Raw genomic sequence first — 15,128 nt, 5'->3', positions numbered from 1 at the left:
CTTTCCAAAGATAATTCACACTTGAGACAGAAAACCAATGGAACTCCCCCTTTCTTTCACATTTGTCTCTTTTCCATAGGCTAAAATAAAGAACCAGTTGCTTTCCTAACAACTTTGGGAAAGGGTTAGGGAAAGCCCATGAAACTAAACCTCAATAGCCTGCCTGCTCCTCTTATTCCAGAACATAGAAGTGTCTGGAGAAATTTGCCCTGCAGAGTATACTGTAATTGAAAGAGGTAACTCAAAGGAAATCATAAGCCTTGTTGGTATCTTCTGTCATGGACCCTGGAACTAGATTGGGAGGCTGAGACCACCCCTAAAAAGTAGGAACAACAAGACTCCTATATACAGTGGGTTCTCGGTATCCACAGGCTGATATTCATGGATCTGAGTAACTGCGGATTGAAATGAAGAAACAAGCTGAAAAGGGAGGCTGCTGTGGCAAGACCTGGGCAAACTGATGCTTTCCTCCCCCATGGATGTCAATCCCACCACAAAGCCAAAGTGAGAAATCTCTTGTTCACTCTCTTTCCCGCCTTTACTTCACAAAGCCACTACCAACATTTAAATTCCTGCCTCATTCCATTTCCCACTTTCTCACAAGAAGCCTCTTCCACAATTTACATTCCTGCCTCACTCTGGATGCATTTTGGAAGAAGCTTTCAAGAGGTCTCTAGAAAGCTGAACATGTTTTTGTTTACTTATGCAATGCTTACTTGACCTCACTGATTCATTTCACATGTGCATGGTGTTAGTTTTGGACTAAAAGTATACTAAAATGTATTAATCTGACGTTTTTATGGTGTAAGAAATTATCTCCTGTTATGTGAAGTTGAAGGCTTTCATGGTCAGCATCCATATTTTTTTGTGGGTTTTTCAAGCTATGTGGCCGTGTTCTGGAAGAGTTTATTCCTGATGTTTCACCACCATCTCTGAAGATGCCAGCTACAGATGCTGGTGAAACATCAGGAATAAACTCTTCTGCTAGTTGTTTATGTCACAAGTATTGCTATTACATTCCGTGATATACGGGAATTACGGTTTACAAGTAACATTAATGCAAACATCTTTACCAAAGATTCTGTATGCTGAGTTATAGGAAGAAGTCAGTGGGGAGTGACACCATGAGTTATCTCACCAGGTGACATTAAGCCTAGTGACACTATTGCATTGAACCAATGGGATTCACTTGGGTGTTGATTTTTCATCCACCAATGGATTCAGTGAGTCTACCCTAATTTGAACTGGCCACTGGATTTAGGCAGTAGGAAAGAGGACCACTACATTACAGATGGATATACTCAGTCAAGGAAGCCATGGCCTTGCAATAGCAAGACCTGAGCAGGACTGTTGATAACAAGGTTACCTGGAGGTATCTCATTCATGGGGTCATCAAAAGTTGAAGTAGATTTGATGGCAAATTAACAACAAAAAGAAGTCAAAGCTTTAATACCATTGGTCTTTTTGAGCTAGTTTACAAGTGAATTTAAGCCACTCAGTCTTCTCTTTGAGGACAAAGAGACCTCTGTTCATGGCAAACAGGGTGATTGATGTTAAAGTCAACTGAAATTTTCCTTCCTGATACACTTCTATTGAATTTATAATAGAGCAGTGGTAATGAGGGCAGGTTTAAACAATCATATTTGTTTCTGGAAGTGATACATGACTGCATGAGGGCGATTAGGATATTGCATACTCTCCAATTGTCCTTGTTTGGCAGGGATACTCCAGATTAATACTATGTCCTCCCACTTACTCAGCTGCTTTTAAAATGTCTTGGGTGCTTTACAGAGCACCCAAAAAGGGTGCTTTGCCGGTGCCGGTGGTTGCTGCGTCAGGGAACCACAGCGGACAAACCATGCGATTCTCGGACGCAGCAAAAAGAACCCGCAAAAAGCGGGTTCTTTTGCGGCGCAGAAATGACACCGCAAGATGCCAATGGAGCACTCACAGCATAATTTCCACCACGCAACGTGCAGACACTAAGCATCCGCAACGTCAAAATGGTGGCACCCATGTAGAATGGGTGCTGCCATTTTGTACGCGCTCGGCGCGTACTAGGCTTAGGGGCGTCCAGAAAGGACGCCCGTTTCTAACCCTAGTACGTGCTTTCTGCCTGTGCAGAATGGGCCTTGGTTTCTCTTTTCCCATCCCACTTTTCCCCATCATCCTTGCCTTCAGCTACTGCAAATCACATCCAAAATTGCAAAAGTAGTTTATAATCAATTAACTCAGCAGTGGGGGAGGAGAGGCAGGGCACAATCTTGCTTTTCTCAGTTGGCACAAGCAACAGAACTGCTGCAACCTCTCTTAGCGTAAGCATTCCTATTGATAAGGGAAAACTTTTTGCCATCTTGACCACATTCTCATGTTGCTTGGCCATATGTGTCCTGGTTTTCGTCTGTGAAATGCTGAAGGATATCAAATTGCCATTTTCAGTAACAAAGCCAATCTGTCTCTTTCCAGGACACAACACTAATATTAACTTGTTCCCCCCCCCCCCCAACAAAAATGTGTTGCATCTTGCATTCTCCTCATCAAAGTTTTAAATGAAGGTAACAGCAATAGTTTAATAAAGAGAAAAACAACTAACCATAAAACCACTGGAAACAGCAGATATTTAAAAAAAACATTCAGAAAGTTATTCTAAAAATTCCTAAACAATAAAGTATCAGCCTTGCTTCTCGCTATAGGAGAATTTGAACACTTTTAGAATGGATGGGGTAGGGAAAAGCATACAAATGGGTCAAAACAAAGATAGAGGTCTTGAAAACTGCATTTGTGTGGTCCTCACACTCTGAGGAGGATTTGTGATTTATAGGTTACAAATTTGTGTTAGTCCTAGCAACAATACTGCACCCAGGTCCTTTACTCCAATTCTGTTTGTGAAATGAACTAAATCAATGTTATAACATGGCCCTTGTGGGCTCTCCCAACTCTATATTTTTATGATCTGTGGGGGCTGGTTGACTTTTCCCCTCCCCTGAGCTTTCTTCATACTGCTGCACAAAGGATTCCTCTTCCTGACTTGCACCATAGCCTGGATGATAAGGGAAACTTGCTCTCCTCTCTTTCCCCATAACCTTATCAGTCCAGTCATAAATTTAACAAAGCAAGTCCTGGGGGAAAGCAAAAGTATAAATCTAAGGGGATTTGAAACTGGCATGGCAGGTAAGACCAACATTCGGCTGCATTAAAGAAAAAGCAGTAGCTTTGGTGGGCAAATTACACTAAGGGGGTTATGATATACTCTTGTCCCCCCGTATTTGATAGGGTTAGGGGCACAAGACCCCCATGAATATGGAAAAACCGCAAATAACAAAAACACTATGTTTTTACCTGAGAGAACACCTTTCTAGGAATCTCTAGGTCTTCCAGTGATCAACGTCCAACAGACACGGACCATAGAACTGCACTGGAGGAGCTACAAATGCCTAGTAGAGTATTCTTTCTAGGAATCTCTAGGTCCTTTAATTAGCTTTTAATTAAAGTTGACCATCGGGTTGCACTGGAGGACCTACATATTCCTAGAGAGAATATATTAATCAAATCCGTGAATAATCAAATCCACAAATATCAAAGCCGCAATTATGGAGGGATGAGTGTACAGTCTCCCCTCCTAACTGGCAGATCTGGGATCTGCAACCTTGAATACTCACGGAGGGGCAGCCTCTATTCTTTCCAATGGGGAGCGCCTCCGTAGTGCACCTCCTGCGCACGCTCATGGGCACGCACCCCATTCAAACATATGGGGCTGAGATATGCATGGGCTTCCATTTTTGAGGGGAGGGGTCCAGAATGGATCCCCCACAAAAATAGAGGGCCGATTATAGTAACACTCTCTGAGCCACAGGGGAAGGCAATGGCAAACCTCCTCTGAACAAATCTAGCCATGAAAAACCCATGAGAAGTTGGGCTTAAAAAGGTAAAGGTATTCCCTGTTGACAAGATTGTCAAGTTGTATCCGACTGTAGGGACCAGTGCTTATCTACCTTACTAAGCCAAAGAGCCAGCGATGTCAAAGACGACTCTGTGGCCACATGACCAGCATGGCAGCATGGAATGCTGTTACCTTACCACCAAAAGGGTGTAATCTGCTGGCAGGCAGAGAGTTGTCTGTGTGTCCCAGTCCTGGAACTGAAGTCATAGGCTTTCCTGGCCAGCATCCATAGATTTTTGTGGGTTTTTTGGACTATGTGGCCATGTTCTAGAAGAGTTTATTCCTGATGTTTCACCAGCGTCTGTGGCTGGCATCTTCAGAGACTCTCTTCCATGCCAGCATTCTCTGAAGATGCCAGCCACAGATGCAGGTGAAACATCAGAAAGAAGCTCTTCTAGAACATGGCCACATAGCTCGAAAAACCCACAAAAATCTATAGTGATACCTTTATTGGACCAACCAAAATGCACAATATCCATGTTGCAAGCTTTCAAAGCTTCACTGGCTTCTTCATCAGGCGAAGTGTTGCAAAACAAACAGGAGAGAGAGAAAAGTGGAAGATGTTATTCATAGGCCTGCGTTTTTGCTGGCTCTCTTCCAATCCATTCCAAAAAGAAATAATGTGGTCCACAAACTGTGTTCGTTCTTTAAGGGATTTGGGACTTCAGCTCCCAGAATCCCAGACTTATTGGCCAACATGGCTGAGGCTTCTGGGAGATGAAGTCCCAAAATCCCTTAAAGGCCACAGTTTGAGGTGAGGACTGCATCCACACTGGAGATATAACCCAGTTTGGCACCGCTTTAACTCTTTGTCTGGCTCTTTGCTATGGAATTCTGGGAGTTGGAGTTTGCCGCTCTGGGCCCACAACAAACTCCAACTCCCAGAATTCCATAGCAAAGAGCCAGACAAGTTAAAGCGGTGCCAAACCGGGTTATTTCCCCAGTGTGGATGCAGCCCACCTCAAACCCCTTGGCGCCAGAAGGGTTAATACCACAGAGAGGCGGAGCTGGAGGAGGACAGGATGGAGGACAGGGGCCTTTCCTGTGCCAGAGCCCAGCCCCGCCTCGCCTCCTCGCCAGGCCTCCGCTTCCCAAAGGCGCCCAGCCTGGGCCTCCCTTCTTCTTTGCCCCTCTGGATCCCTGGCTGAGGGCTTCGGCGTCGGTGAGGAGGAGGAGGAGAGCGCCTGGCTCTTGATCCCGGCCCAGAGGGGCCAAGGAGGGCCCTGGGTCTCCCCCATGGAAGTGTATGGGGCAGCCGCAGCTGTGGGGAGAGGCTGGGCAAAGGAGGCAGATAGGGAAGAATATCTCTATACAGAGAGATAGGTAGGTAGGTAGGTAGCACCCCAGAAGGGATAGAAGGGGAAAGTGGAATAATATAGATATGGATACAAAACTCTAGAAGAGGAAAGTGGAAAAAGATATAGATATAGATAAAGAACCCCAGAAGAGATAGAATGGGAAAATGGAAGAATATATAGATATAGATATAAAACTCTAGAAGGGGAAAGTGGAAGAATATAGAGATATAGATATGGATATAGATAAAGAACCCCAGAAGAGATAGAAGGGGAATATATAGATATGGATCTAGAACTCCGAAAGGATAGAAGGGGAAAGTGGAAGAATATATAGATATGAATATAGAACCCCAGAAGTGATAGAAGAGGAAAGTGGAAGAATATAGAGATATAGATAAAGAACCCCAGAAAGGATAGAAGGGAAAAGTTAAAGAAAAGATAGATAGATAGATAGATAGATAGATAGATAGATAGATAGATATCATTTAAGTTCATTCTTCCAGGTCAGAACCTAAAACATATGTCTGGTTGCTCTGCACAACTCTGTAGAGATGAGTCGGGATGTTTACAATGGCATCTTGTGACTCCCAAATCAGTGTGATAGTGAATTTATTAAGTCTGATCTTTAAAGGAACTATCCAGTGACCTAAAGCTATTTTGGAGGAAGAGATCAACACCTTGGACAGCTCCTTTAAAGTTCTGTTTAAAGCCGAGAGATGATCCGCCAGTCCTCAGACAGGGAAGCCACCTGTTACTACTGTGAAGATGGGCCTATGCCATTAGCCCCCAAACTGTGCCCTTTAGAAAATTTGGACTTCAGCTCCCAGAAGCCTCATCCATGTTGGCCAATAGTCTGGGGTTCTGTGGTAGGTTTCCAGGAAGGAAAGAGCTGAAGTGCAAAATCCCTTAAAGAGCATAGTTTGGGAGCCATAATGGAAAAGAAAGGATTACTGACACAGCTTGGAAACACAGCTTGGTCCCTTGTCCAGTGCCAATCCTGAGCCATTGGCTCCCAATGTATGGCAGGTTTCCAGGAAAGAAAGAAGCAAATATACCCCAAGGAAACGAATTTAGTGGTGGTCCTTGGCTCACTGAAAGAACACAGTTACCAGTCCCCACATCAGTGAGCCTGGGATGCACTAGTCTAGAATATTTGGAGGGTTAAAGGTCCTCCTTAGATCTGAAGTGGTCCCCCCCCAAAAAAAAAAAAATTGTTGAGGAATACTTTAGCAAACACAATGCAAAGAGCTTGCAGGGTTACCAGGTACACAAAAGCTGAAAAGTCTGATTATGGACATTTTGCTCGCTCCATAATCTTTGACTTTTGACTTGGGGAAACTAAAGGAATGGTTTCATGCACTGAATTTTACTAGCCTTTGCTGCTGTGAAATTATAGGAGATGTTATTCAGCACATACACTGGAATTTTATTTTATTTGCATGCTGGATGGTATGTATGTGCATGTATGGCAGAAGAGACTGAAGCCAATAAGGGAAAGTTGTTCTTAAATTTTCTTTCAGATTGTCAGTGCATTGTACTGCTCAGCTTTTCATACCTGCTCGTTTTTTCTTTTTTCACCTCCCTTCCCCCCCCAATCCTCCTGCAGATGCTTATGGAAAATAAAATGATGCATGTCTAGAGTTTGAGGAACAACTATTGAAAAAAGGGATTGGAAGGAGACTTGAGGGTTTCAAAATCACAACAGCTGACAGGTGACCAAAGAAGAAGCATTGAGTTATATCACTGTGTGTATTCTGAAGGACATTTTCTCAACCACAGCTCAGGTGGAATAGAGGTGGTTCAAGGTGGGCACTTGCTTATTCTTCATCAAAACCTTCTGAACCTTCTAAAAATTTAGCAGCCATGGGAGAGAAGTCCCACAACTGCCCCTACTGTGGGAAAGGTTTCCGGCGCAACTCACACTTGACACGCCACCTTGCCACCCATTCTGGGCTTCAGCGGCCCTTAGGTGGGAAACGCCTTGGGCAACAAGTGCCAGAGGAAGACCGCCCATACCCCTGTAATTATTGCGGGAAGACATTTGCCCGCAGTGCTCACCTAGCTCGGCACCAGGAGACCCATTCTGGGGAGCGACCATACAAATGCACCTACTGTGGGAAGGCCTTTGGTCGTAATTCCCACCTTACCCGCCACCACAGCACACACACCGGAGAGCGCCCCTATGAGTGTGGAGTATGCGGCAAAGCTTTCACCCGCAGCGCTCATGTCACTCGCCATCAGGGCACCCACACTGGGGAGCGGCCTTTCCGCTGCACCCACTGTGGCAAGCGCTTCACTCGCAGTGCCCACCTCCAGCGCCATCAGGGCATCCATAGCGGAGATAAACCCTTCAATTGCCGAGACTGTGGGAAAGGCTTCACCCGGAATGCCCACCTGGAACGCCACCGTGCCACACATTCAGGCGAGAAGCCCTTCAAATGTGCCAGCTGCGGAAAAGGATTTGGGGCTGCCTCTCACCTTGTAAGACACCAGAGAACCCATAAAGTTTAGTTGGCAGAAATTTCTCCTGTCTCCACCTAAACCAGGAGCAGAAATGGCCAGTATAAGACATATTTGTACATGTATGGCTATTTCTCACTTTTTTCTCCATTCTACAAAGCCTAGATGTTTAGCTTGTTGACCTTTGGGAGAGAACTCTGTGTATGTAACACATTCAGTGATGTTTCCACATGGTCTATAGGGGGACAAAAGGCAATGTGAACTTTTCCCACTCAATTCTGCTACAACAAAGACATTTTTAGATGCTGGAACTACTTTTCCCCACAGGTGGGGAAGAGGCGATACTAAACATGCCTGATGTCATCTGTCTTTGCAGGTGCAAAATATTACATGTGAAGGTGCTTTGAAGTCTAGCTTCTCTGTCAGGAAAGGTGCCACTCTGAATTGCAACAAGAATGACATGAAAAACTCAATGGAGATCTGCAAGCTGTGTTTGAATTCTTCTCCACTTCACTCCAGCATCACTAGGGATGTGTGGTTGTGTTACAAACACATAAGTGGAGATAAAACATTTTTCTGACAAGTCTCTTGGAATCAACATAGAATAGCTTTCCCTTTGACTTTAGATCTCGAGGTTGAGGAAATGCTGGCTTATAGCATAGTTATATCTCCCTGCATTGCCCACTAAGACAGGAATCTAAAGGTGTTTTTCCTTTCTCTAGAAAACTTCAATACCCTGTGATTAAAGAGGAATGTGTTTTTATTTTGAAACCAACTCTTCTATACCACCAGCAGTCTCTGCATCTTGCTTTACAGTTAACTATAGTTAGCATCTGCAGAATGTTCCAGTGCATGTATCAGCCAGCCATGCTTTCTTTTGGGATACTCCATTCTATCTCCCTTGTTTTTGGCCCTTGCCTCTGCATTCTCTGACCATTGAACAGACTATGTCCTCATTGAGCTCTTTGTGGGTCGGGGCAGAGAGATTTGCTCCCATACAATTTTAGCCCTAAAGATTATTTCTCCTTTTGGAAATATTAGGGTTCCGCCAGGCATACAGCTAATCTCTTATTTCTTGCTATGTTATTTTGGTCATAACTCAGCCCCCAAATTTGTGATCAGCATAGATGGTCATTTATGCTCAACTATAGAGTAAAATATTGGACGCTTTACAGATGGCGAGCTGAAGAAGAGTTAATTACATTCATGTCAGCCGTTACATGAAGTTTGGCAGAAGTCTCAACCTCTTCAGAAACTCTTGTCTCCTGTATATTTTGTGTCTCCCAAACCTTCAGTCTCTTCAGTGACTCTTAGCTGCTTCTGCCTCCCTATATCAGTGACTGATATAGTTAAACTGACATGCTTCACAGCTACATAACTCCAGTGTGGTATAGAAATAGTTTGTAAAATTACATCCAAAATTAGTTACTGTTTATTTTTAAATGTCTTAAAACACAACTTTAATTGAATTTTGAAACGGGATGTGGGAATGTAAAGGGTGAGTTATAAATGATACTGTCATCTGTTTCAGCCTAAAATGTTTAGTATATTCTCTTCTGCAAAAGATACTGATGGGGACAGTTGTAATGAAATGTGAACTATTGAAGCTATAGCTGGCACAGCCTGCTGCTGTGAAGCACACAGTAGCTGATGTGGTTAGCAAGTTTTTTTAAGACTTAGAAACAGTCTTTTTGCTTAGACCTGTGGCCCAAGAAAATGTTTTTCTTTGCCATGTTCCTGGAATTTCACCTAAATGATATATCCCAGTACCTCATTCCCTGTGTGACTCTTAAATAACATGACCTTTCTTCAGATTTGTGGCTGTTTGCGGATATGAGACAACTCTTCAGAAATAATGAGTACACAAATGCTTGGCTATGATTTTTTCATCAAGGCGCTGACAGAGGGCACCAACCATGCCACTAACCAAGTTGAACATGGCATTTGGTTTTGGCAACAACATTGGGCATACTTGGGTGTGTAGTATGGATGGATTTTAATTTAAGCTCCTTGGAATCAGGGAAATGAAACTGTTCAGAATGACTGCAAGTTTAGCAAAAAATAATCATAATGCATTTTGTTTAGAAAAGAAAATGAAATGAAACTTCATAAATGGGAATAATCAGAGCCAAGAACTGACAGCAATCTGCAGAACAATCCCTCCCTTGGTTGTAGCAGGAGAGAATATATTTTATAATCATTTTATCAGTTCTCCAAATAACAGTCTTAAAAATTTTTAAGCCTAGTGCATCATAACCAAGGGAACTGCAAGATACATCCAGCCATTCTTTTCTCTCTGAAGTTTCTGAACTTGTTGTTACAAAATGGAGGAACCAGTTCTGTACTCTGCAATGCCTTCTTGGTAGTCGTCTTGCTGTAGGAAAACACAGATGAAGTCCTTGAAAAGAATACCAAGAATGATGGGTCAAAATCGCTCTGCTGTAATTTCATATATTCCTCCTCTATATGTGTGTACACTGTGATGCCAGCAAAGAGAGCTTGGCAATAAGAGTTTTCTTCTTTCTATGACTCTGAAACCAAATTGTATCCCATGTTCATTTATCTCTTTCTAGAGTGGTAGAACAGTATAGAAATACTGAAACCACAAATCTGTATTCTTTTTGTGCTGTTATTTGGTGTAGTATTTTGTGCTAGTTGGCTTCTTTTGCTTAGTATTCTCATGGCCCAGCAGTTGCTGGCAGTGAACCTCGGATAGTCTCCCTTATCTTAAATTGCCATTACAGCCTTTTAACTGGCTCAGTGGTTGTCTCTAAGGTCAGGTTTGGCTATTGTGAGTGGGGATTTCTTTAGTAAATTTGCCTCCTTTCACAGGGTGAGATGTAAAAGGATGCCTTTTTGTGCTCTACTTCGGAGTATGTATGTAATCTCAAATCAGTACAAAGTTACCCAAGTGAACAAGAGTACATTCATAGTGCAGAGTTTATAGGAAAAAAATACTGTACTGCTGTTCATGAATGTTAAATGTGAATACATAGAAAATGAGGCGGTAATTTTTTTGTTGCACCCACCATTTTAAAGGCAGAAAATGGCTGCCATTTTGAAATAACAATGTTGTTTCTAAATGAAAATAGAAAACTAGTGGAAGAACCTGTAGCATCAGAACCTCATTTTCCTTTTGCAGCCTTGTGGAGGTGTGTGATGGATCCCAGGAAAGAACTAGTCTGTCAACTGTGTAATCCCATAAAACGTGGGGGAAAATTTACAAGTGTTACTTTGTTAATTTGTCCAAATAAAAAAAAAGAGAAGAGAAGAATGAAGGAACGAAAGGAGAGATAGAAAAACCATCCTGCTCCTGATCCTTTGCTTAAATTGTTACAAGTATGTAAAGTGTTTCTGCTGAATATAGGTTCTGTTATGTGATTGATAATTATCAGAGCTTGGAATTGTTACTCAAAAAACCATTATTTGTTAAGTCATCCCCCCCCCCCCCCTTGAGTAATTTAGTATGTGCAACGTATCCTGTTATCAGTATGTTGCTTTCAGTATGGCTCCTATAAATCCACCCCCGTAACATTTCTGAAATAACAAGAAAATTTAGCTCGTGTACGGGGATGTAGCTATGAGAAAGGGAAAATGAGTGGCTCCCCCACAAGTTAAAATATTGGCTTTGGTGAAATTTTCTTTTAGCCCCCCAAATTCTAGCATTGCAGAAAGAAACACTGAAAATGTTTTATACCTAGCACTTTGGTATTTTCCGTGTTTGCATTCCCGTGGTAACTTTGCCTGCTCTTTTCCTCTCGGTGCCTAAACTGTATTTCTAAATGCTCAAGATACAGTATATTTTAAGTTACTGCAGTGCAAGATGTGTGAGGACTGAAGGAACATTTCATTTGGGTTGACAGAATGCTTATTTGAGGGAGCGAGGCCCTCATTTTATTCTCCCTCCAGGCAGCTAACCACCTGTTTGCCTAGAGCAATAAGATATTTAAAAGAAAGTATGTGCTCCTCCTTGATGAAAGGAAAAGAAATTAGTATCACAAATTTTAATGCTTTACTTCCAAGCTCTGCCAATTCTGTTAATTCTGTGGAAGCACCATGTGGCCTCATTTCTAATGTGTCAGGTATGGCAAAGGCCCGTGGGTTCCAGTTGGAGTTAAAAGTAGAAAACCTGGAAGAAAATTGGGGAGAGTAATTTTGTTCTGCACACTTTTTTTGTTCAGTTTTTCTAAGTGGGGAAAAAATGGAGAATTCTAAGAAAGGAGTCCTATGATAGCTTTTCTCTTATGGAATGAATGAAATGCAACTGAGGTATGTTTTTGCCTACTGAGAATGTATAGTATGAATATCTTTATGTAAGACAATCTACAGAGTTAGAGAATGAGAATCCTTGTCTATACATTAGATATATAAAACACACAGTTCCCAAGTGCATTCCCACACTTAGGGTGCTGTCCCCTTTAGGAGAAGAGCAGTCAAGGCTTTTGTTTTTGTAAATTGTTGCTTTCCTTCTAGTAACCTTGATGTAGTTTGGAGATCGCTGCCACAGTGCAGATTTAATGCAGTTTGGCACAGCTTTAATTGTCATGACTACATCCTATGGAATTGTGAGGTTTGTAGTTTGTTGTGGCACCAGAGCTCTGTAGCATTGAGCCATGACAGTTAAAGTGATGTCAAACTGCATTAATTCTGCAGTGTAGATGCAGCCATAGTATCCTGCATCCACTATCCTTTTGACCTGGGCCCTTTTGGCCCAGCACAGATGCCCCACTACAAAACGGTCGGATTTTGTACTTTGGGGGTCACAATCCATTGCAGAAATACCTGTTTGTAAGTTCTAGTAAATAAAATGGGTCCTACTTCTGTGTAAAAATGCACAAATGTTTCTGCAAAACAAGTAGCATTTTATGTGCTAATCAAATTACAAATGATTAGTGTCATGTTGTTAAAGCATTTTTAAGTTTGATAAGTAAATATTTCATAGAATTCCACCCCATATGTTTGTATGTGTGCATGTTTATTCTTTCTAGGAAAAAACCTCCCAGGGCTTCAGAATTTCTGGAAGTGTTTAATCTCTGCCTAGAAAAGCTTCTCAGTCACTGCACAGAACCTCTCACACTGTTTAGTTTATCTGATCTATGCGTTTGGTAAGAAAACAGCTGTAGGACAGAACTTACAAACTACTGTACAAACGTTTTTTTAAAAAATTGAAAAGCTGTATAATGTATATAGATGATTTTTTTCTTTCAGAGCTGGTGACAGTATTGTAACACAATCATTGCTGGTGATATATGTTCGAATTTTTTTTCTGTACAAAAGTAGATTCTGGTAAAACCAGTTATGCAGATTATGTAGTAGTACAGTACTTCAATCCATCCCTAGAGAAAAAGCAGAAATAAGCTCCAACGTAGCTACAATCTGTCCATTTTTCATAGTGACTTTTTCAGTAGTGGAATGCATATGTTGAGCCATTTTCTTGGTGCAGACATTCACCCTCCGTTTTATGGAAAGGATTAATTTAGCCCACTCATCCCTACTGTCGTGTAATTCTGATTCTGTGGGGAACCAGAATTCATGCAAAGAATGAATGACATTAGTAATTACAGTTCCCTCCTAGGATTGTCACTGGTGCATGTCAGAAGAGAGGAAAGGGATCATTAAAAGAGTGTCCAAATCTGCTTTAGCATTTGCATATATTAATTTATTTGTCTAGATGGAGATAATGACTATAATTTAAGCAGAAAGAAGCCCAAGGTTACTATATACTCATACTTTTAGCATATGGTCATACACAACCATATTTTATATGGTTGTCCTAGAAGACTTTGACCTCTGATAGATTGTTGACAGTAACATTGGTTTGCAATTGATCCTTTAATGAATTGTTTCCTAGACCATACAGTGAGTTTGCTGTAGTGAGTTGCACCTTTCCTGCTACCTGTTTTGGAATGAAAAAGACCTTTGCTCTGTTAAAATCATGAGGGACAAGAAAAGGGGGCTAAATATATATAATGACTAATCTCTACCCTTTCACAGGTAAAGAAATCAGAATAGGAAGCCTTTAACTCTGCAGATTTTCTGAATTACAACTCCCATCATCCACTAACTGGGTGTGCTGGCTGAAGGTTTTGGAAGTACCAAGCCATTTGGAGAGCCAAAAGTTCTTCATCTTTGATTTAAAGTATGTTCTAAGATGGGATGTAAATGCTAAAATTCTAGTTGTATGTGTGTTAGGACTTTAAAAAAACCCTGCATTTAAAAAAAAAGCACAGCAGGGGAAACTTTTTATCTTGTCTGTCTGCCAGCCATGATGTTTTTTGTTTGTTGAGTGTGTTGGTATGGGGTGTCTTTGAAAAGATAATCTTGCAGTAATGAGAAAAGGTATTATCAGTTTTACCCTTCTCATCCTGTTGCTTGTATAGGACAGGTCACATTCTTCAAGAATTGTGCTTGGGCTGATGTACCATGTTCTGTTCACATTAGCCAATGCTTTTACTTTATTGACTGCTTCCTGACAGCAGTCTTTCTCAGTTAATAGCAACACCAGGGAACACTTAGGAAGGTGGGGAGGCACAGAAGGGATGGTGTGTATATTGGATTGTGTTCTATTCCAAATGTTTGATTACTGGAATAAAAAATAATCATATTTCCCCTTAATGTTCCCATCTTAAACATTTTTCTCTGAATTCAATATTACCAGTTTTGATAGAGTTAACTTTCCAGTAAGCACATTCAGGATCAAATGCATTCTTTTAATTTCTAGTTAATTATTTAGTAGGTGTTGCCAGGCAGAAGTGTCATCTCTGGCCTCCAGCTTGCTCCCCTTCCTAGCCTAATGCCATCTGTGGGGTCAGTTCTGCTAAGACACTCACTTTACATTGGTTCAGCTTGACCTTCCTGAATCTGACTTTGTCTTTTTGAAGGGGTTAGGTATTGCTTACGTATTGTTTCCGGGCGGGGATATGCTAGCATTGATTTTGAATTGTTTTGACTCTTTTTGTATTTCTATTATTAATATTATTGCCAATGGGTATGCCTTAACAAAGTAGTTATAAATGCTGTTGCAGTTGTACCATATCCAAATTGAACTTCAGGTTCTCCTCTACAATTTATTACTCATCCAGGTATTGCCCTTGGTATCTTACTCTGTTTTCCTGTTGTACTAACAGTGTCTGTCTTTTCTCTGTATGAAATAAACCTTTTCCCCTCCCAGATTCTGAAATGCTTCTTTTGCTCATCATTCATCCCAAGTAGAACCGCATCTCTCTTAGCAATTACAGCAAGTGTGCATGGCCAGGAGCCTTGGATAGCTGCAATATAAAAGCAGAGGGCCACACTTTCCCCCTGTTCTAATGGGTGTGGAATGCAACAGGCCATCTCTTGTTTGTGGGTCAATAGAACCATAATGCACTAGACTAGTATTTCAGTGAGTACACAGGAACAGATTAATAAGTGGTATGATGACCATCTTT

The 15,128-nt window shown here is 41.6% G+C and overlaps 1 protein-coding gene across 4 annotated transcripts; it reads left to right on the top strand.

Annotated features, from left to right (window-relative positions):
* Window positions 1-387: 387 nt before the first annotated feature.
* LOC121933460 (zinc finger protein 436-like) lies at window positions 388-14,878 on the top strand. 4 transcript variants are annotated; one of them, XM_042473232.1, is made up of 2 exons: window positions 388-504; window positions 6,845-14,878. In XM_042473232.1, exon 2 carries the CDS (start codon window positions 7,102-7,104, stop codon window positions 7,747-7,749), a length of 648 nt encoding a protein of 215 aa, XP_042329166.1. In that variant the 5' UTR covers window positions 388-504; window positions 6,845-7,101; the 3' UTR covers window positions 7,750-14,878. The 4 variants fall into 4 exon arrangements, with proteins under 4 accessions (XP_042329166.1, XP_042329162.1, XP_042329163.1 ...); XM_042473228.1 differs by lacking the exon at window positions 388-504 and adding an exon at window positions 4,969-5,102; XM_042473229.1 differs by lacking the exon at window positions 388-504 and adding an exon at window positions 5,111-5,263.
* The last annotated feature ends 250 nt before the right edge of the window (window positions 14,879-15,128 follow it).

This window comes from Sceloporus undulatus, chromosome 6 (assembly GCF_019175285.1).
Source record: "Sceloporus undulatus isolate JIND9_A2432 ecotype Alabama chromosome 6, SceUnd_v1.1, whole genome shotgun sequence".
NCBI classification, from domain to species: domain Eukaryota; kingdom Metazoa; phylum Chordata; class Lepidosauria; order Squamata; family Phrynosomatidae; genus Sceloporus; species Sceloporus undulatus.
The sequence above is the reverse complement of the archived record's forward strand: the minus strand, read 5'-3'. Positions and strand labels throughout refer to the sequence as shown.

What these genes read in the sequence shown, in the direction of transcription:
- LOC121933460 (XM_042473232.1), top strand. Translation starts at nt 7,102, where the DNA reads ATGGGAGAGAAGTCCCACAACTGCCCCTACTGTGGGAAAGGTTTCCGG.